Raw genomic sequence first — 21,077 nt, 5'->3', positions numbered from 1 at the left:
TGAGTGCAGTGAGACACCTGTCACTCAGTGTGGGGGCGTGTCTGACTGCAACCAATCATAGGCGCCGGTGGGCGGGGAAAGCAGGGAATAAGAGATTGATTAATGAGCGGCTGGCTTTTTCAAAAGAGGAGAAGCCGCCAGAGCAGTGTGAACACTGTGCAGTGCCGCGCCGGTGATCGGGGATGGGTGAGTATGAGAGAGGGGGGGGTAGACTGACTGAGATGGACAGAGAGAGAGAGGGACAGAGATCGTGACCGACCGACAAAAGCAGCATGCTGCGATTTTTTTTCTCAGTCCAATCTGGACTGAAAAAAAAAAAAAAAAAAAAAAAAAACGCAAATGCGAGCCGAATCATTCACTAACATGTGTCCGATTCCAATGCAAGATTTTCTCGCATTGCTCTACTGCGAGAAACTCGCAAGGGAGAAGCCGGCCTGAAAGTTGTATTTGCAAAATCGTATGAGGGATGACACACGTTTCAATTGACTAGGTTCGTGCAACAAAACGTTCAATTCTAGACAAAGATATGATGTGTTTGCGATCACCGTTTTTGCGTTCAATCTTGATCGCACGTAGGTGTCACACGCAAATACGTCACGAACGATGCCGGATGTGCGTCACTTACAACTTGACCCCAACGACTGATTGTAAGATATATTGCAACGTGTAAAGCGGGCTTAAGATTCAACTGGCGCTCCTTCTCTTCCTATCCCTGCTGTGCTCCCAAACCGTAGATTTCCACCACATATGGGGTACCGGCATAGTAACAACAAGGTGCACCTTCTCCTGTTACCCTTGGGAAAATGCTAAATTTGAGACTCAAGTAACATTTGTGTGGAAAAAAGTAAAATTTTTCATTTTTTTTCCTTCCACATTGCTTTTGTTCCCGTGAAGCACCTTAAGGGTTAATAAACAACTTGGATGTAATTTTGAGTAATTTGAGGGATGCAGTTTTTAGAATAGTGTCACTTTGGGTATTTTCTGTCGCCTAGGCCTCTGAAAGTCACTTTAAATGTGATTTGGTCCCCAAAAAACAAAAAAAAAAAAAAATAAATAAAATAAATAAATAAATTAGAGGTGGGGGTTTTGCAAATTTTGTCAGACAAATAAGAAATTGCTGATAAACTTTGAAGAAAAAAAAAATGATTAAAAAATGGCGCTGATATAAATTAGACACGTGGGAAATGTTATTTATTAACTATTTTGTGTGATAGAACGCTGGTTTAATGGTGTAAAAATTCAAAGATAGAAAATTGCGAAATGTTCTACATTTTTGCCACTTTAACAAATAAAGCAAAAAAGATCCTAAATTTACCACTGACGAAGTCCAATATGTCACAAAAGAAAAAAACAAAAAAAACCCAAACATACTGGAATCACTGGGATCCACTTAGGTTTTCCAGACTTATAACCTCATGAAAAAGACACTGGCCAGAATGGAAAAAAATTGGCCGGGTCATGAAGGTGAAGACAGGCTGGTAGGTGAAGGGGTTAAAGCATTATTCCAAAGGTAAAATTAACCCATTTACGACATTTGTCCTAGACCGCATCTGTCCCTTTAATGCGGACTCATGAGCTTAGATTCTTCCCGTACAGGACTGCTGATCTGATCACACTTTGGACCCATTTGTCCGCTATATACCGTATATCACAAGGTGGTGCATACATGTCTCATTCACACTTATGCCAAATAGGACCCCATTTTAGTAAACATCAGGCATATAAAGTTCATCCAATGTATACAATCATAGCATTTAAAACTGTGACCACTGACTTACAGGGGGGTGGGGTGGGGGGGTGGGGGCAAAACATAGCCTCAGATGCACCCTAAAAACGCATCTTTTTAGGGCGGCCTATCACACTCCCTAGCCAAACTAATTTTACATAGTCCCTCAACAACTTCTCAGAACATAACCCCACGTCAAATTCCATTGCACCCAAATGCATCTCAAAGTTCTGGCCTACTGGTCCAGGAAGCCATTATGTATCCCCCATTTCTTTGAGATGGCTGGATTGTCATTGTAAATAAGCACTTGTACCTTAGGAGTCTGAGTCGGTGCATTTTATACCGACTCAACCAAAATGAGCTCCGACTCAGACTCCACAGCCCTGGTGATGCCTCAGGTCGGTATGAGTTCGTGGACACCAAACATGTATAGGTTTACTTCTATCTAATGGGTTAAAAATAAAATCAGATGTTTGCCCACAAAAAGTGGCGCACTTTTTGCGCCATTTTCCTCAACCTGTAGCTTTCTCATTATTTGCAATTTAAGGGGTTAAAAGGCACCGGTGGATCGCAGATCCACCTGTATCTGCGAGACACAGGTGGATCGCAGATCCACCTGTATCTGCGAGACACATGTCAGCTGTTCAAATCAGTAGGCATGTGCAGGGATCGCCGCAGGCTCACCGCAGCAGCCGGGAGCGATTACCCAGACATGACTTCGCATGTACCAGTACGTTCTGCGGTCATTAAGGGGTTAAAGTGTGATTACTTCTGTCTGATTGTTCTGATGCCATTTTCCTGGTGATTTTAGTAAACTGGAAGCACATGGTGGTCAGCTAAGGATGAACATTGCATTTGACGTTATTTCATCTATTTAGGTGTTAGTTTTCCAAATTTGCATACTTTGTCATAGATAAATAAAATAAATGTAAGCACAATTTAGAATGTTTGTGTGTCTTTGGATAAAACATAGCAAATACAAAGCTAAATGTATCACCAGAGGTCAAGAAGCTTATTACTCAGAGTGTGGTCAGGCAAAAGCCACAAAGAGGCAGCTATGGAATTCAACTGTTCTCACAGTCAAGTGTCACATATAATCGAGAGAGAAAATGAAGACAAACCTAGAAATGGATGACCACAAAAAACTTCCTCCAAAAGTTGATCACATTTTTAAGAAAAAGTCTGTTTCTGATGTCCATAAAAGTGCTGTGCAGATTTCACATGAAAAGAACAAAGAATATGGGGTCAAAGTGAGTCACCGAACTGTGGCGCGACAGCTAAGAGAAGTAGGCTTGAAAGCACGAGTTCCAGTGAAAAAGCCTTTCATCTCTGCAGAGAACTGGAAGGCCCGACTTGAGTTTGCCAAAGAACAAAGCACATGGAAAGAGACAGATTGGTCTAAGGTGATGTGGTCGGATTGGGGCAGTTTTACATCTCCGGTATTTTGCCGAAAGCCGGATTACGCACACATGCAGTACAGGTACATTCCTTTACAGTGGAAGTGTGACACCATGCATACACAACCGCATGTGTCCGCATGGTGTTGCGCTTCCACTGTAAATGAATGTAACTGTACTGCATGTGCACCGGAGGTGTGAAACGGGCCTTAATAATCCAAGCTCAATCTGTTTGGTAGTGATGGCAAGCACTATTTATACACATCGCCCAGCTGGAAAAGTATAGATGTAACGTACCAAACACCTACAGTGAAACATAGTGGTGACAATGTTATGGTTTGGGGCTGCTTTTCTGCAGCTGCCATTGGCCCTCTGATAGAATTGGTGGAAATATGAGTGCTACCATATACAAGGATATACTGGAGAATGTAATGCTGCCACATTGTAAAACCACAGTAGGCAGGGGCTGGAAATTCCAGCAAGACAAGGATCCTAAGCACACATCCAATTTAGTCAAAAACTGGTTAGCAAAGAAACAAACATTCACCTGTTACAATGGCTAATCACCTGGTTTACACCCTATAGACCACTTTTTGGATGAGTTAGGACGACGAGTTGGAGCCGCATGGTTTGCAGATTTGCAAATGGAAAGGAGCACAATCCCTCAAGATGTCTTGAATCCCCTAGTGGCTTCAATGCCCCGTCAGTGTGGTGCAGTAATTAAAGCAAGAGGTTATGCTGCAAAGTACAAAGTTATGGCATTGTAAACAATAAATTACTCTATGTTGTCATCAATGTATTGTATGCAAAATTGTTGGCAGTCGGTTTTCTTTAAAATGACCATGATGACAATCAAAAAGAATTTTTGTTAAAATTAAGGTCTTGCATGACGAGAAAATGGCATCATAACAACCAGACCAACTTAATCACACTTTTAAAAAACAAAAACAAAAACAAAACAAAACACAAAAAAAAACAAAAAAAAAAAAAACACCATCTGTTTGCCACTGTATACTACATTTCTAATTGAAGGTATTTGCTATTATTTTTACTACTACATATTTGAATAAGATCTCAGAGATAGGAATAACTCTTTAAGGAATTTTACACCAATTGTCTGGCATAAACACTAATGATTTGGCCCATAGTTACCAAGTTACAATCATATCAAATGAGCCAGTGTATTAATTATCGTTGCAATTATACAGACAACCACAAGATGGTGCCATTTCATATTCTACATCATAGCATGCTTTTACTAAATACACACTCTGCAGACAAAAAAAACAAAAAAACACAATGATAGCTTCTAGGTTTCCAGACTTCTAATTGATAAAAGAAAAGATAGATTTTAATAAAAAAAAAATCCTATTTTTAGTAAGAGAGATGCCAGAATACCAATAAGGCTGCTTTCACACATCCCTTTTTTCCTGTGCGGCACAATCCGGCACTTTGCAGGAAAAACGCAACCGTTTTTTGTTTTTTTTGCTGCCGGTTGCGTTTTTCCTGCATAGACTTTAATTAGTGCCGCATTGTGCCGCATGGGCTTGCGTTCCGTCTGGTTTTTGCGGCATGCAGCAGATTTAGCCGATGCGACGGCCGGATGGAACGTTGCCTGTCAGTTTTTTTTTTTTGCGGCAAAAAAAAAAAAAAACGCATTGCGCCGCATCAATCCGATGCGGCGCATTTTTCAATGCATGCCTATGGACGCCGGATGCGGCAAAAACCGCATCCGGCTGCCGCATGCCGTTTTTGCCACTGCGCATGCTCAGTAGCGTGCCGCAAGCGGCAAAAACCAGACGGGACGCATTTAAAAAACTTATGCAAAGGATGCAGCTTTTTCACCGCATCCATTGCATAGGTTTTAAAGCCGGACTGGCCGGCTCTGCACCTACCGGATGTGTGAAAGCAGCCTAAGTCTTTGCTTACAAAGAAAACATCCAGGGAAAGAGAAGGCGAGCTTCATGGTGCTGGTCTGACACTGTACGGATACTAGTGAGCACACTTTGCAAGCCGCAGTAGACTGGCAGGTCATCGGGCAAAAATGAGGTTATTGTAGACCATTCTACACAGAAGAGGTGCACGTTTATTTATGATTAAAATCGGAAATGGGGCCAGATCACAGATTTTGGACCCCCCAATTTATTAATCAGTAGGGTCCTCAAATCATCCATTCATTACTAGATCAGCTAATAGTTTGGGGGTTTTTTTTGAATGGCTATAAAAGTGAATGGGGAAAGTTGCTCACGCCCCGCCAGCTCACCATCCATGGAAGCACAAGAGTTTGCAGGAATCCCATCTGCAGAACACATTTTCTCTAAGTAAAAGGACGGCCATTCAGCAATACTTAGGTACAGGTGACTGCATCCTAATGGCTGTCTGATGAAAGTGATTGAATGCATTAGTTTCCATGCAGTCACCGCCTCAGGTGAAGTCCTGATTGGGGTGCTACGGTCCTCAGGTGAAGCTTCACCCAAGTTGGACTTTGACTTCCTTCTACACAACAATTTACAGAACAAGAATGTAACATAACCTCTATACACTGTTCTTGTACAAATCAATAAGCCATGCAAGTCTGAGACTAATGGAAGGCCTAAACGCGGGATGGCGGATGAGCGATGTTGCAGGGTGGCTCTCCTTTCCGTTGAAAAACCTCAGTTTGCAGATCAAAGATTTCTGCAAACTCTCTTTGGCATACAGCCACCCAGCACAGCTTTTAGGTGATGTAGCACATACAGGTTTGCACTTGCCATATGGAGAACCAGGGAATCCCATGGTGGTACCCTGTGCCAGGGCATACTGTTCGCAGATGGTGTGACCGCAACCGTGGTGTGTCAGTAACAGCCGAATGTATGTCCTTGGATGCAGAGTCTGTTGAAAAGTATTGCAGAGCAGAGAGCTACTGGCTCCTTCCTGGAATAGTCTTAGGCTATGTCCGCACTTTGCGTCGTCCTAGTTGCAGTTCTAAACGAATCCTCTGGCAGAAATTGCTTTTGCCAAAGTTGCTTTTGACCACAGAATCGCAGTAAGGCCCTGTGCGCACTTGCCGGTTTTTGCCGCGGATTTCCTGCGGTTTTGCTGCATGTTTCGCTGCAGAAAATGTTCATAACATCTGTGCAGTGAATCACCAGCAAATCCTATGGGAAAAAAAAAAATCCTGTGCGCACTATGCGGAATTTGACAGCTGCATGTTTTGCTGCGAGATTCCCGCAGCAAAAAACAATTGCATGTCACTTTTCCGCACGTCGCTGCAGAATTTCACTACATTGACTCCAATGTAATCGTGAAATCCCACAGAGAATAACGCAGGCAGCAAATTCTGTGTGGTTCACTGCGTTTTCCTGCGTTATTCCCTGCGGTATTTCGCGGTTTACCTGCGGTAATGTACATCGCTTGCCTGCGGTAATGTACGTCGCTTGCCTGCGGTTTGCAGGGAAGTGATGTCATTATGACAGGAAGAGGAAGCGGAGCAGAGTAAACACACAGACATCACAGACATAGAACACAGACACAGACATATAGAATACACATAAAAAGCAAACGGAAATATAGAAAGAAAGAAAAAAAAAAAACAACACGTGGGCTCCGCTGTATATTTACCGTCCAGCCGAGGTAAGCACACAGCGGCGGCCCGGTATTCTCTGGCTGGGGAGGACGAGGGGCAGCATTAATGTCCCCCACCTCCCGCAGCCGAGAATATCAGCCGCAGCTGCCCCGAGACTGTCGCATGCATTATGCGGCAGTACCGGAGTGTCCCCAGCTCTTCCTGCTGCCGTGATGCAGTGGCAGTCAGGGTAATAAGGAGTTAATGGCGGTGGATCACCGCCACTAAGTCCAGGCTTGATCATGGCAGCATCTATGTGACAGCTGACATGATCAACCCGTAAGTAAAGTGAACACACACACCGAAAAATCCTTTATTTTAAATAAAACACAAAAAAGCTCCTGGTTCACCCGTTTATTAACCCCCCCAAAACACACCGCTCCGGCGTAATCCACGTCCTGCGATGCTTGCATCCAGCCGCGACTGACACTGACACAGCGCTAAATGCAGCCTCGCAACGAGACAGCAGAGGTAACCACAGGTCATTTCCCACGGCCTGTAATGTGAACTCGCTACCGAGCGTGAGAAATGCAGCGATCTGTCTATCTATTCTTCTGTCTATTTATTTATCTATCTACTATCTATCTCAGAAGGAATTGATTTTTTTTTTTTTCAATATGTGCTTTATTGCATTGAATGCAATAAAACACGTACTAAACCGCACGCGGCAAAACCACGGCAGTACCGCAAACAATACCGCGGTAAAACCGCAGCAAACCGCATGCGGTTTGCCGCGTTTTTTTACCGCGGGTGCGGTAATCTTTTAATGCCTGCGGAATTTTCTTGAGAAAATTCCATTTTCCAGCGCGCACATAGCCTAAATACGCATGCGTTTTTACCGCATTTTAGCCGCGTTTTTAGCGCTTTTTACATGCTTTTCCATTGCGTTGAGACAGATGCATTTTGAACATTAAGACACTGCTAAATAAAGTTTAAACAGTCAAACACAATGAAAAAAAGGGAAAAAAAAGGAATACATATATAATTTAAATCATAACAAAAATAATTATATTTCATATAATTATAGCGGTTTTATACTATTTATAGCTAAAATAATAATAATTAATATTTTTCATTAATTTAATTGTCAGACTAGGTGTGTGTGTAAAGGGACATATCATTCCATTATTTTGATGTAAGAAACGCATGCGTTTATATAGTCCAAAACACATTCTTTCTGCAGCAAAAAAGCAGATAAAACGCTGGAATTTTGATGTTTCTTGCTTTTTACAACTTCTCATTGACTTCAATGTTCGCAAAACACAGCCCAAATGGCAAAAAACAACTGACATGCTGCTTCTTTGAACGCTGAGATTTTGCCCAAATTTATGCAAATTAAATGCAGCGTTTTGAACTGCAACGTGCGGACAAGAAATCCCTATTTCCCATAGACTTTGCAAGAAAATCAAAACGCATGCGTTTTGGCATGAAAACGCTGCAGTTCAAAACGCTGCAGAAAAGCATGAAAAAATGCAAAGTGCAGACAGAGCCTTACACGCGTTTAGTCTATCAGAGGGTAGCGAGTGAAGTCACAGACCGCATAAAGACATCACTGCATCGAAAAGTGCAGTCTGCAATGGACGAGGAGGACGATGCAGCCAGAATAGGTGAAGGCCACAGAGGGGAGTTAGCCTCAGCCCAGTAAGGACGCTACTTGAAGCGGTGATTGCGGAACTGATGGCCATCATGTTAAAGTCTATTAAATCCTATTGCCATGCTTGACAGTGTCATTTAGAAGAAAAGCTTCAACTTTTTCTTTTATAACCAACTACGATAAATGAGTTTCTGCTTGGGTGCTATGTAACAGTCGGCACCTGCACTATACAGAGCAGGCTCAGGTCCTGAGCTGGCATCTGACACTTGCCATATACAGTTAGGTTCAGAAGTGTTTTTGACAGTGACCAAACCTTCGTGAATTGCGCTCTTAATGCCACCATTTTTGTCATTGGTGATGCAATTGAAGTTTAGAAGACGGTTTCACTTGGGTGGATGTTGTGAAGAGGTTTCTTTTTTTTTCCACCATGGAAAGGATTCAGCAATCATCCACCACTGTTGTTTTCAGTGGACATCCAGGTCCTTTTGTGCTCCCAAGCTCACCACTGCGTATTGTTTCTTTGGGGTATTTTTGCAAAATGTACAGGACTGTTTATTTGGCCACTTCTAACATTTTTTCCTATCGCTGAGTTATTTTTTTCAGCTGAACAATGATCTGTTCTTCCATTCAGAGCACCATTGACTGCATGATGTCACAACAACAGCTTGCAAATGCCACACCTGGAAACAGCTCCAGACCTTTTAATTGCTTATTTGATTATTACCAAGGGAATAGCCAAAGCAGCCCATTACAGAGCTTATGAGATAATTGTCCAGTTCCTTTTGGTGCCTAGATAAAGAGGCAGCTACATATTAAAGAGCTGTAATTCCTAAACCCCAATTCCTAAACTATATATAATCCGGCCGTAACTAAAGGGATTAGTAGGTCACAACATGGGCCCACAGAAGGGTATTCTTCAATGGTTGATGGTATATGAAAAATAAATGTGATGTCACGCAGAAATGCAAACATGAAAGGGCCAGCACCTTTTCCATATATCTGCAGCCCACTTCCTGACTGAAAGTCTGCTTACTTATCACAGTGCCGAGGCATCATCAGGCTGATATCATAGGACAATTCTATGCACACAGATATTCTTTACCAATTTCTGAAAACATTCTGTAGACGGAATAATCTAGTTTTACAAAATAAAAAAAAAAAAAAGCCCCAAAAAACCTTTGTAACACCTACTTTAGGAAGGTGGAAACCTTCAGACGTGATGACACTGTATATGTCTAAGCATCTGACACCCACATGAATAGGTTTGAGGAGTTCTCCGGAATAAACCAAAGACAAACCGGTAACACATGTAGGTCAGACAATCCGTAAGATTACTTAGACAAGGTAACCTGTTTTTCTGCCACCATATAGGATTTCTGAACAAATATTCCTGAGAACTGGTCTGTTCAGTGCAGAAGAACATGTTCATCCTGGAGCTTGTGATAAGTACCGTGCAATTCTGCGTGCCGTCCTATATAACATGGTTATCAGTTCTCAAACATAACCACAGTTGTCTAATTACTGTACGCCTTGCTCAGGAACCTGCAAACTTAGTGGTCAGACACAAGGCATGAAACTTAAGTTTCCATTTGAAAACTTGTGCCTGGTTTCTCTCTTAAGTCTGTTCACATTTCTGTTATTAGCTTCTGCATTAGCCCTAGGACACAGCAAGAAAAATGCGATCCTGTTCCACTCGCACCCATACAAGTGCAATGCGATTCTCACATCAGCCGGCAACGGAGAGATAGGGAGATAAATCCCTCCCTCTCCTCCGCAGCGCCGGCCCTCCCCACCACAACGGTGGCCTGATCGCATGATCGAACGACAGTCGCATGACACTCAGCTCCCGCTGTGCTGCGAGCGTGTGCCAGGTGTCATGCGAGCACTCGCACAAATCCCCGTGTGACCTCTGCTTTAATATAGTAGTCAAACAAAAACCTTGGAACAGACCCCATTATTTGTATCATACAACAGTGAACATTTGGATCTGTGTTCACACCATGGCTTTCATATAAAGACCTAGGTCACAAGCACCAGTATCAATACACGGGACCCTTATGTAAAAGGGACTCCACCAAAAAATAAAAAAGCTTAACGCAAAATAATGAAAATTACCATACAGAGAATGTTTGAATCCAGCCCAAAATTTAGAGAGTAAGAAGATATACATATTAGAGTCTGGCGTTGGGGTTCATCTGTAGCATGAGCATTGTACAGATGAAGGTAAGGCCAGTATGCTTTGTCTAATGCGCATGCACCCACTGCCAATATTCTCATCTTCCGGGTATGTGCAAGTTCTGCGCAGTGACTAAATGAATGATTCTGATAGGGTGTGAGATCGCTCAGATGGTGATGCTCAGGAGGGCTGGATTTATATGTGATGCTAGGTGCAGACTATGTCTGTGCTCACTGATGGGTGGGCACTATGGAGATATGCGATGTGATTATAGTTGGGATGAGGAGGCATCAGTCCACCACACAGGCCAGCTTCCTTACCACAGCGCTCTGTATAGGAAAGTGCAGCCTGCTGTGCTTTCCTAAACCATAAAACAAAACATTACATACATGCCCGCCAGACAGTCTGAAACACCACAAGTTTGGCCTCCATCTGGTGAGCTATGGGAACTTTAGAGGATACCTCGGGAAAAGCTTGCAATTTGTACTATACGTCAAGTTCACAATTGGCCAACGAAAAGTCTCACTAGGTAAATGCACCATTCACACTACGTCCTTGGTCACAAACATGCTGCTGGAATGTATTTTGTTATACAGGACACTTGAGAATATAAAACCCCAGCTGCATAACATTATACATGTGTTGGTTACCGTGTTTTTCCAAAAATAAGCCCTCCCCCAAAAATAAGCCCTAGCAGGGATTTTCAGCATTTTCGGAGCAAGGCTTAAATATAAGCCCTCCCCCGAAAATAAGCCCTAGTCGCGGATCAATAATGAAGTGTCCGTGCAGCTAAAAAAGGTTACAGATACTGCAGGACACTTCATTATAGACAGCGGCAGCCGGCAATTACACTCACCCCACACTGAGAGGCAGGACCTGCAGTGATCACACCCCCGCACACATCAGATCTCTCTCTCACACACACACACAATATCAGATCGCACACAATCAGATCGCACAGCCAAACATCGGATTGCATACACATCGGATCGCATACACACTCACCTCATCCAGCGACACAGATTGTCTTCTCGCCGGCAGAATCCTGAGAGGCAGTGCGGTGGAGCACAACAAACAGGACCTGCGGCGGGACACATGACTTGCTCTCATCATTCCCTGCGGCCGTAAGCGCTGGATGTGATGCGATCGGCTGTGCGTGTGTGTGTGTGCCTGCGTGATTTGCTGTGCGATCGGGCTGTGCGTGTGTGCCTGCGATCGGGCTGTGCGTGTGTGCCTGCGATCGGGCTGTGCGTGTGTGCCTGCGATCGGGCTGTGCGTGTGTGCCTGCGATCGGGCTGTGCGTGTGTGCCTGCGATCGGGCTGTGCGTGTGTGCCTACGATCGGGCTGTGCGTGTGTGCCTGCGATCGGGCTGTGCGTGTGTGCCTGCGATCGGGCTGTGCGTGTGTGCCTGCGATCGGGCTGTGCGTGTGTGCCTGCGATCGGGCTGTGCGTGTGTGCCTGCGATCGGGCTGTGCGTGTGTGCCTGCGATCGGGCTGTGCGTGTGTGCCTGCGATCGGGCTGTGCGTGTGTGCCTGCGATCGGGCTGTGCGTGTGTGCCTGCGATCGGGCTGTGCGTGTGTGCCTGCGATCGGGCTGTGCGTGTGTGCCTGCGATCGGGCTGTGCGTGTGTGCCTGTGATCGGGCTGTGCGTGTCAGCCAGCAGCATAGGAGAACGGCATGCAGCACCGACCGGAGATCACAGGGAGGACATGGGAGCCACGCAGATGTCCGGGTCTGGTGAGTAGGAGTCTCCTGGGAAGTGGAAGGTCTGCTTTTTTGGGGGGGGTAAACTTACCCCCAACCGTGTTTCTCCAAGAATAAGACCCAATCCAAAAATAAGCCCTAGTGCTTTTTTGGGGGCCAAAAAAAATAAGACCGTGTCTTATTTTTGGAAAAAGACGGTAGTAGTTTTATCAGACAGAAAATCCAGATTTGATGATTCAATCCAAAGAAGAGTGGCTGCTCTGAAGCACAACTGCTGCAAGGATATAATGTGACCTCCCAACAAGGACTTTCCCATCTCTGTATTCAGTGATTGATGGGAACAACGTTCATGTGCAAGCTCACAAATTTCCAAGTACTTCATATGTTACAAGGAGGCCAGAAGAAGATACTCAGATTCGGTGCCCCACGGCATTTGTGCACCAACATCGCCATCTGCTAGAGGACTAGGGTCACTAGGAACCAATCTGTCCGCAGTGTGATCCCTCGATGGATGAGTTAGAAGGAGACGTTGAGTCAGGTGACCACTGTGGCACAGCTGACACACAAAAAGCTGAGCCATCAGTGGGAAGATCAAGTTGGTGCCAAGAACATCAGGGCAACGGACGTGTGTGCAGCAGAGCAGGCCTGCATCATCTGCAATCCTGGCTTCAGAAAGGTGCATTGTGGATGATTGGAAAACAGCTTCTGGACTTCCGATCATGTGAAGTGGGTCTCTTTGAAGCTGAGATGTGTACACCCGGTTTGAGAGGCACACCGATTCTGCTCAAATGAGGCGTGCGCATGCGCAACATTTCTAGACGCTGACAGACGCCGTAAATCATGTCATCACATCCACAGGGGCATGATAACACAGAAAGAGGGCCGACTAGTCTGGAGAAACACTGAATAGTCCCAAACCTTAATTTGCGTATGAAAAAAAGGAGGCAATAAAATAAATAAATAAATAAATAAATAAATAAATAAATAAATATATATATATATATATATATATATATATATATATATATATATATATATATATATATATTTATTTGTTGGGTTTTTTTTTACACACCGATTTAGAGATTGATGTCATACAGCACTGGTTAGGAAGAGAATTATGATGTGCATATGTGAGTATTGCTGGCATGGATGACATAAGGACTTGACAGTTTCCATTTAAGTCACAATATTTTAGCAAAAGTTAAACAAAAATATTGTGACTTTTAATGTTAACATGACAGTCTTGTGCAGCTCCACCAATATGTGAGGAGCAGGGGTGGTGTGGGAAGAGGCTAGACCCGTGAAATTCAGGAAGTCACACTACTTTAGCAATGCAACTTAATCCAGAAATGTACTCCAGTCTCTGATGAATAAGGTGCATTACACGCCAGCGAGCCCTCTAAGGCTACTTTCACACATCCGGTTTGAGCGGCTCAATCCGGCTGTGAAAACTATGCAACGGATGCGGCGAAAACACCGCATCCTTTGCATAAGTTTTTACATGCGGCCCGTCCGTTTTTTTCCGGTTGCGGCATGCTACTGAGCATGCGCAATGGGAAAAACCGCATGCGGCGACCGGATGCGGTTTTTTCCACATCGCGCCGCATCTGGCCTCCATAGGCATGCATTGAAAAATGCGCCGCAGCGGCCGGATGCGGCGCGATGCGGTGTTTTTTGCCGGAGCAAAAAACGTTGCAGGGAACGTTCGATCCGGCCGCGGCATCGGCTAAATCTGCCGCATGCGGCCAAAACCGGACCGAACGCAAGACCCTGCGGCACAATACGGCACTAATGTAAGTCTATGCAAAAAAAAACCGCAACCGGCGTTACAAAAGCCGGTTGCGGTTTTTCTGCAGAACGCCGTATTGTGCCGCAGAGCAAAAATCCGGATGTGTGAAAGTAGCCTAAGACAGACTTGCAGAATGTCAGTGTGACTGAATCTCCCCCATTGAGTGCCTTCTCCCGTTTATACAGCATAATATAATACCTCATATGTAAATGCACTTTCCCAAATTTCTGTACACACAGTACAAAGATCTGAGTAAGGCTATGCAATCGACCTGCTCCTGTGAGCAGAGTGTGAGTCCGTGCCGGGTGATGCAGCGCGAGATTTGTGCGAGATACACGCGAGGCACCCACAAGTGTGACACCGGCCTGAAGGCCCAGTTACACGCAACAACGTATCTAACGATATATCGCCGGGATCACGGATTCCGTGACGCACATCTGGCATTGTTAGAGACGTCGTTGTGTCACACCAACAAACGGCCATTAACGATCAAAAATACTCACCTTATCGTTGATAGTTGACACGTCGTTCATTTTCAAAAAATCGTTGATTGTTGCAGGACGGAGGTTGTTTATCGTTCTCGAGGCAGCACACATCGCAATGTGTGACACCTTGGTAATGACGAACTACAGCTTACCTGCGGCTACCGGCAATGAGGAAGGAAGGAGGTGGGTGGGATGATGTTACGGCCGCTCATCTCCGCCTCTCTGCTTCTATTGGGCGGCCGCTTAGTGACGCCGCACGAACCGCCCCCTTAGAAAGGAGACTGTTCTCCGGCAACAGCGACGTCGCTAGGCAGGTAAGTCCGTGTGACGGCTCCTAACGATTTTGTGCGCAACGGGCAGCGATTTGCCTGTGATGCACAAACGACGGGGGCGGGTGCGTTCACCAGTGACATCTCTGCGTGTAAAGCTCCCTTAAGACTAATCCTGCCCATTTTCCAGATGGTATAAACTTAGACCAGACAGTCTTAGACAAGAGGAGTGCTTAAAAGTGCACCAGATTTAACCTTAAACCTTCTGGTTGGCTTAATTTTACATTAATTTTTTTAGACATAAAAACTGGTACAAACGAGATCTCATTTTCTAGATGATAAAATAATAAAATAATGCAGCGTAAGGCAGGTGTGTCTGAATTCTGGTTTACACAAACAAAATGTTGGTGCATTTACATTAATAAAGTCCCGATACAGGATTATATCGCTTTACTTCTACAAGCTTGGGACTGCACATCAACTTTAGTCTTGATACAGGTCATGCGACCGAAGAGGTCTCTGCTTCTACATGTCAGCACAATGCAGATTAATTAGTGCCGCAAGCAAGACACACACAAATCCAACTGATTGCAACTTGTTATAGCTTTTTTGTTGTAGTCACTGTATCCGCTGGATAAAAAGGAGACCCTATTCACTTAATATAACAAGAAAGCAGCAGCACAAAGACCTTTGGCCACACAAGTCTGTGTCACCATGTGGACTCAACCCTTAGGCTATGTGTCCACGTTGCGTAATTGCATGCAGTTACGCTGCGATCTGCACCGCAGCGTAACTGCATGCATCCTGCGTCCCCTGCATAATCTATGAAGATTATGCAGGAGACGTGCGCATGTGGCGTATTAGAGCGCAACGCTTTGACTTCTGCCCGAAGCGCGCGTTCTAAGAAGTGACATGTCACTTATTCCGTGTGCTCTGCATGCAGTCCCCGCTCTGTCTATGGGAGGGGCTGCAGTCAGAGCGCATGAAATCGGTTTTTTTCCATTACTGTTCCTGCAGCGATTTGAAGCGCACGTGTGCTGTTCAAATCGCTGCAAAAATTTCTGCAGGGACAGTACGCAACGTGCGCGCATAGCCTAAAGGTTAGTTATTAAAACGTCCCACGCCAGTCTACCAGAAGCTTCCTGCTCGTTACACCTTATTTCTACTGATTCACATTACCATAAATAAAGATTATGCCATCTACTAAACACGTTGCTCTCTCCTTCAGATTGTGTATGGCAAGACGGCAAACTCCACTACATAGGGTCCCATTCTGCGCGGACCTCATCTGTTTGCCGACGCTATAGAAAAGGACACTAAAAAGAGAAAGTACTTAGCGAGTCAACTCTGTGTACATACATGGAGGAGTTTATGGATGAGAAAAATCAGACCCCTGTCAAATGCAAAAAGTCTAAAAAAATATTACTAATTTCTGGGAAAAAAAAAAAACCCCAAAAAAAACAACTTGTGCACATACCCTGAAAGTGCAATAACCACATACTGAAGAAAGTCGAGGCCGGTCACCTGATAAGTAACAGTCCCACCCACCAATGGCGGAGCAGGTGAAATTTACAAGTCAGAGCAAAATGCTGAAACAGTGTGTGCAATAAAAGGAAGCGGTATAAATGAATATTCCCATGGAGAATTAATTAGTAAAGCTGAAGTTACACACTCAACCACGCAAAATAGCTGAGAATCCCAAAAGCAGATCCTTCAACGATGACGACGTTATCCTCTATTCTAAGGAAAAGGGGTATGCAGAACTTGTTAGCTTGGTACAAATCCTTTAAAACTAAAAGATTGTCCTGCCCGGTTCAAGGGCAACATTGGCTGGGAAGGGGTTAGAGTCTCCACCACACAGAAGTGGGATTATTCTGTTTAATAAGCCCAAAAAAAAAAAAATAATCAATATGACCATTTACTACATTCTGTTGGTGCAGATTTTATATAAAATCATCCGCCAACCATCCGGCCCTTACCCAGACTATTTTTTTGACCTACACATGAATGGAGCATCAGATGGGGAGGGAGCGTTTTTCTTTTCCAGGGGGGCACAATGGCTTCCTGTTATATTACAGACATCGTGAAGTTTGAAATCAGGTTACATCTCATAACATAATATCACAATGCAGCAGAAGAGAACTTCAGATTATAATTACCTGAGCGATCCCTGATGACCAGATTGCGACCCTCTCTTAAGTGGATAGTCAGGAGGTAGGACACGACATTTGGAAGATTGCTCACACTGTCGTAGTTTTCAAGGCCCTAAAAAATTCAAAATAAATACCGGTTACACATTATCTGAACCACCGCAAAACGTGACTACTGGTACCCTGGACAATGGCACATCTATTGGCTTTCACAGTCGATCTCTGCACTTTCTAAATGCACAAAAACTAACCACTAAGTTGGTAATCATTAAAATCCCAATAAAGCCTTGGACTTACCAGATCTGGTTAACGTGTCAGATGCCTGCTATATGGACCCTATATTGCTACCAGGCTGGGGAGGCGCATGCAGGAATAGTACGAGGTCAGGACCAGTTGAATAGCAAGGACATGCTCAAAACAGCCACTGTTGTCCACAGTGGCCGCATCCGCTTTCCCAACGACTTACGAGAGATGAAATGAAGGACTGACTTTATACACGGTGAGTGCCAACCTTTTTTTTTCTTCTAACAGGATAGTATGACCTCCATGTGATTACTGAGCTACGGGCTGAAGAACACCAAGTAGAGCGCAAACCCTTTTGGTACTACTACAGGGTATTGGTTTCCAGTAGAACATGGAGATCAGCAGAGGATAGGTGGGAAGTCTAGGGTGTAATATGTTATACGGTAAATATACATGTTTCCACCACGGCACAATTCATTTTATCATCTTGAGTACAATGCTATTTTTACAGAATTAATTTTAAAAATCTATTTCCATTCAGGATGCCCGGAGTGAAGTGTCAAGTTTGGGAAATCTTTGTGTACTGGACACTTCCTGCAACCAAGGAAAATATAAACTAATCATATCCCAATGACAATATCGTCCAGTAACACAGGAAAATAAGGCCGACCTCACATTATTTTTATGTATTTTGTGGGCGGGTGTGTTGTGGAATAATATCCCAAAATAATATTCAAAGTGGCCCTCATGCATTGGCTTTAATGAGTCAAGCAAATGCCAAGTTTAAAGACTGATGCGCTGTTATTCTTTAGAAATCCAGCGTTTTATAGATGGACTCAACCTGGACAAACAACCACCCGCATAGGTTCCCCCATAACCAAGCCATTTTTGGTCCAGGATTCTAAATTTCTCCCAATACAAATTCCATACATTATGGCAAAACCCTCGATAGACAGCAGCCTTCGTCACGCCTCCTGGACAGCCACAAATAGACAATCACGGCATTAACATCTTGTGACAGGATTCAGCAATCATGGGATTCTTCTTCAAAGTCGGTTATTTTCTCCCCACTCATCTTGTTATATAATGAGGAGGACAAACAAATGAATGCTGCTATATCAAACGCTCAACACTAAGTTCCACCCAAAATGTCAATATAGCGACTGCACATGTGGTAGAGCTCCATGGGGTGTGTTTTCTCCAAGCCGAAATAGTAGCATTCAACAACTCAAATGAAACTTTATGGTTATGTACTGTAGAGCTATGGAAAACTCATCCTGCATTAAAGGGAACCTGTCAGATGCAACATGCACCCATTACCACAGGCAGTTCTGGGTGCATATTGCTAATCCATGTCTAACGGTCCCTACAGTATATCTAATAGCATATATAAAAAGATCTCTAGAAAAAGTTTTTCTAGAGATCCTTTATGATATGCTAATGAGGCCAGCAACTAGTCGCAAAGGGGTTACTTCTCTTGGCTAGTTGTCCCCCCCTTGCCATGCTAGCACATGCCTGTGGGCGTACTAACATGCTAATGAACAGGCAGCGTCAGAGGATGGTCGCGCTCACCTCTCTGCTGCCACCGCTGGTTTTCGGCTCAGTGTGCATGATCAGAATATGCCCTCAGACTTACGGTCATGCACACTGCACCAATTTTAAGCCAGGATGCGTACACATGGCTTCATAGTGCGCATGACTGGAAGTCTGGGGATTTCTAATCATGCCCAATGAGGAGAAATCCAGCGTCTGGCACGGTGGCAGCAGAGAGAGCGGTGAGATCAACCATGCCTCTGATTCTGCGCATTCTTTAACACATTCGCACACCCACAGGGACGTGCTTACATGCTAAGGGGGCCGACTAGCCAAGGGAAGTAACACCCTTGCGACTAGTCGCTGGCCTCATTAGCATATATGGATTTAAGATCTTTAGAAATAATTTTCTAAAGATCTCTAACTATGCTGCTAAATACAGAGACAGTTAGGCAGGGATTAGCAATATGCACCCAGAACTGCTCATAGTTCTGGGTGCATATTTCACCTGACAGGTTCCCTTTAAGTCACTGTATGGGTTTGTGGATAGAGGCCTGGAGCGGAGCAATGTCTTTGGCCAAGACTGTGCCCTTCATTCCAGTTATAAAAAATAAACACCAAGAGGAAGATCCTTTCCGGTTTCAGTTTGACAATGCAAAATCCATAAGAAACAACATGGTTTGGCATGTATATTTTAGTTTCAAATCTGCCACATGTCAATTCTTTCAGGGATTTTCCTCTATTCTAAAGAAAGGGGGAAAACGCATCAAAAATTAATGCACAAAACACACTTTGTGCTCCATTTTATTCCACCTACACTTCAGTACGTGCTGTAAACAATTCTGCTTAAAATACAGAACATGAGCATGTAGCCAGGCAGCACAGTGGCTCAGTGGTTAGCATCACAGTCTTGCAATGCTGGGGTCCTGGGTTCAAATCCCACAAAGGACACCATCTGCAAGGAGTTTGTATGCTCTCCCCGTATTTGATTGGGTTTCCTCCCACACTCCAAAGACATACTTAATAGGGAATTTAGATTGAGAGTTCCAATGGGGACAGTGTTTTTGATAAGCTCTATGGAATTATAGGCACTATACAAGTGAATAAATATTACCCTAAATATATAAATAGCCCTGGATCCAACATCACCTATAGTAATATTGAGATGTCAGCGTTACACCTGTCTACAGCCCTACACCAAAGCCAGACCCCTCAAAAGTCATAATACTAGTGGGCAGTGTATTGTTTGTAGCTGCATTTCACGATTTATTGTGCATTTCAGCAAGATTATAAAAGTCTAAATAATGCACCTACTAAATTTAAAGAGAACAGGCTTGAATTTCTACATACAAGCTAATGAACAAGTTGCAGCCTGCAGTATTTTTATGTGCCTGGTACAACGCCTTGCTCCACCACTGCAGCTTTAGAACCGTAATTACCACCTATAAAGTAAGGCAGAGTTGCACTAGGGAGGCACGATCCTTAAAGGGAACCTGTCACCAGTTTTGGGGCCTATACGCTGTGGCCACCACCAGTGGGCTCTTATTTACAGCATTGCAACATGCTGAATATAAGAGCCCAGGCCGCTGTGTAGAGCATAAAAATCACTTTATATTACTCTCACCTAAACTGGTCGGGCTGTAGTGGATTTTAGTCAGATGGGCGTCTCAGTTGTCCAGTTGCGGCACCACCTCTTTCAGCCATCTTTATCGTCCTCCTTCTGTAGCCGGGGTGCATGACGCATCCTACGTCATCCACACTCGCCGGCACTGAGGTCCTGCACAGGTGCACTTTGATTTGCCCTGTGCAGGGCAGATCAAAGTATTGTAGTGCTCCTGCGCGGGATCGGCGAGTGTGTGACTTAGCACGAGTCATGCACACAGGCTTAAGATGGAGGACAAAGATGGCCGAAAGAAGCGGCATCGGACACGCCCATCTGACTAAAATCCACCACAGCCCAACCAGTTTAGGTGATTATAAGTGTTTTTTTACATTCTACACAGCGGCCTGGATTCTTATATACAGCATGTTATATACAGCTTATAGGCAGAAAAACTGGTGACAGGTTCCCTTAAAAAAAATACTCCCAAAATGATATGAGGATAACAATATTGACTTCATTCCTTGGGAGCACATAGGTCCCAGAAGTGAGCAAGGCCGAACTCTACATGACAAGTATTCCCCCTGTACGTTAATCTTACATTTTGTGTGTCTACAATCTCAATTGATAGTGTAAGATATTACTTACTCCATACTCTTCTGACATCTGTGATGACATTGAAGAGTTCAGGTCAATGCTTCCTGTCCCATCCTAAAAAGTAGAATGAGAATTGGTTAGCGAATTAAAAAAGTTTTGAAATGTAAAAAGTTTCTGATGCAAAACATTAACACAGTCTACTTAA

The 21,077-nt window shown here is 44.1% G+C and overlaps 1 protein-coding gene across 2 annotated transcripts in view; it reads right to left on the bottom strand.

The window, feature by feature from the left end:
- The window catches only part of MCTP2 (multiple C2 and transmembrane domain containing 2), a 239,582-nt gene that overhangs the window by 140,829 nt on the left and 77,676 nt on the right, over positions 1-21,077 (bottom strand). For both annotated transcript variants that reach the window (XM_075345977.1, XM_075345978.1), the window contains exons 3-4: positions 20,924-20,986; positions 16,909-17,014 (exon numbers count right to left, since the gene is read on the bottom strand). In XM_075345977.1, the coding sequence (XP_075202092.1) occupies positions 16,909-17,014; positions 20,924-20,986 (169 nt within the window). The remainder of the gene's footprint in view (positions 1-16,908; positions 17,015-20,923; positions 20,987-21,077) is intronic.

Source organism: Anomaloglossus baeobatrachus, chromosome 4 (assembly GCF_048569485.1).
Source record: "Anomaloglossus baeobatrachus isolate aAnoBae1 chromosome 4, aAnoBae1.hap1, whole genome shotgun sequence".
Classification (NCBI taxonomy): domain Eukaryota; kingdom Metazoa; phylum Chordata; class Amphibia; order Anura; family Aromobatidae; genus Anomaloglossus; species Anomaloglossus baeobatrachus.
This window is presented reverse-complemented; position numbering and strand designations above follow the sequence as displayed.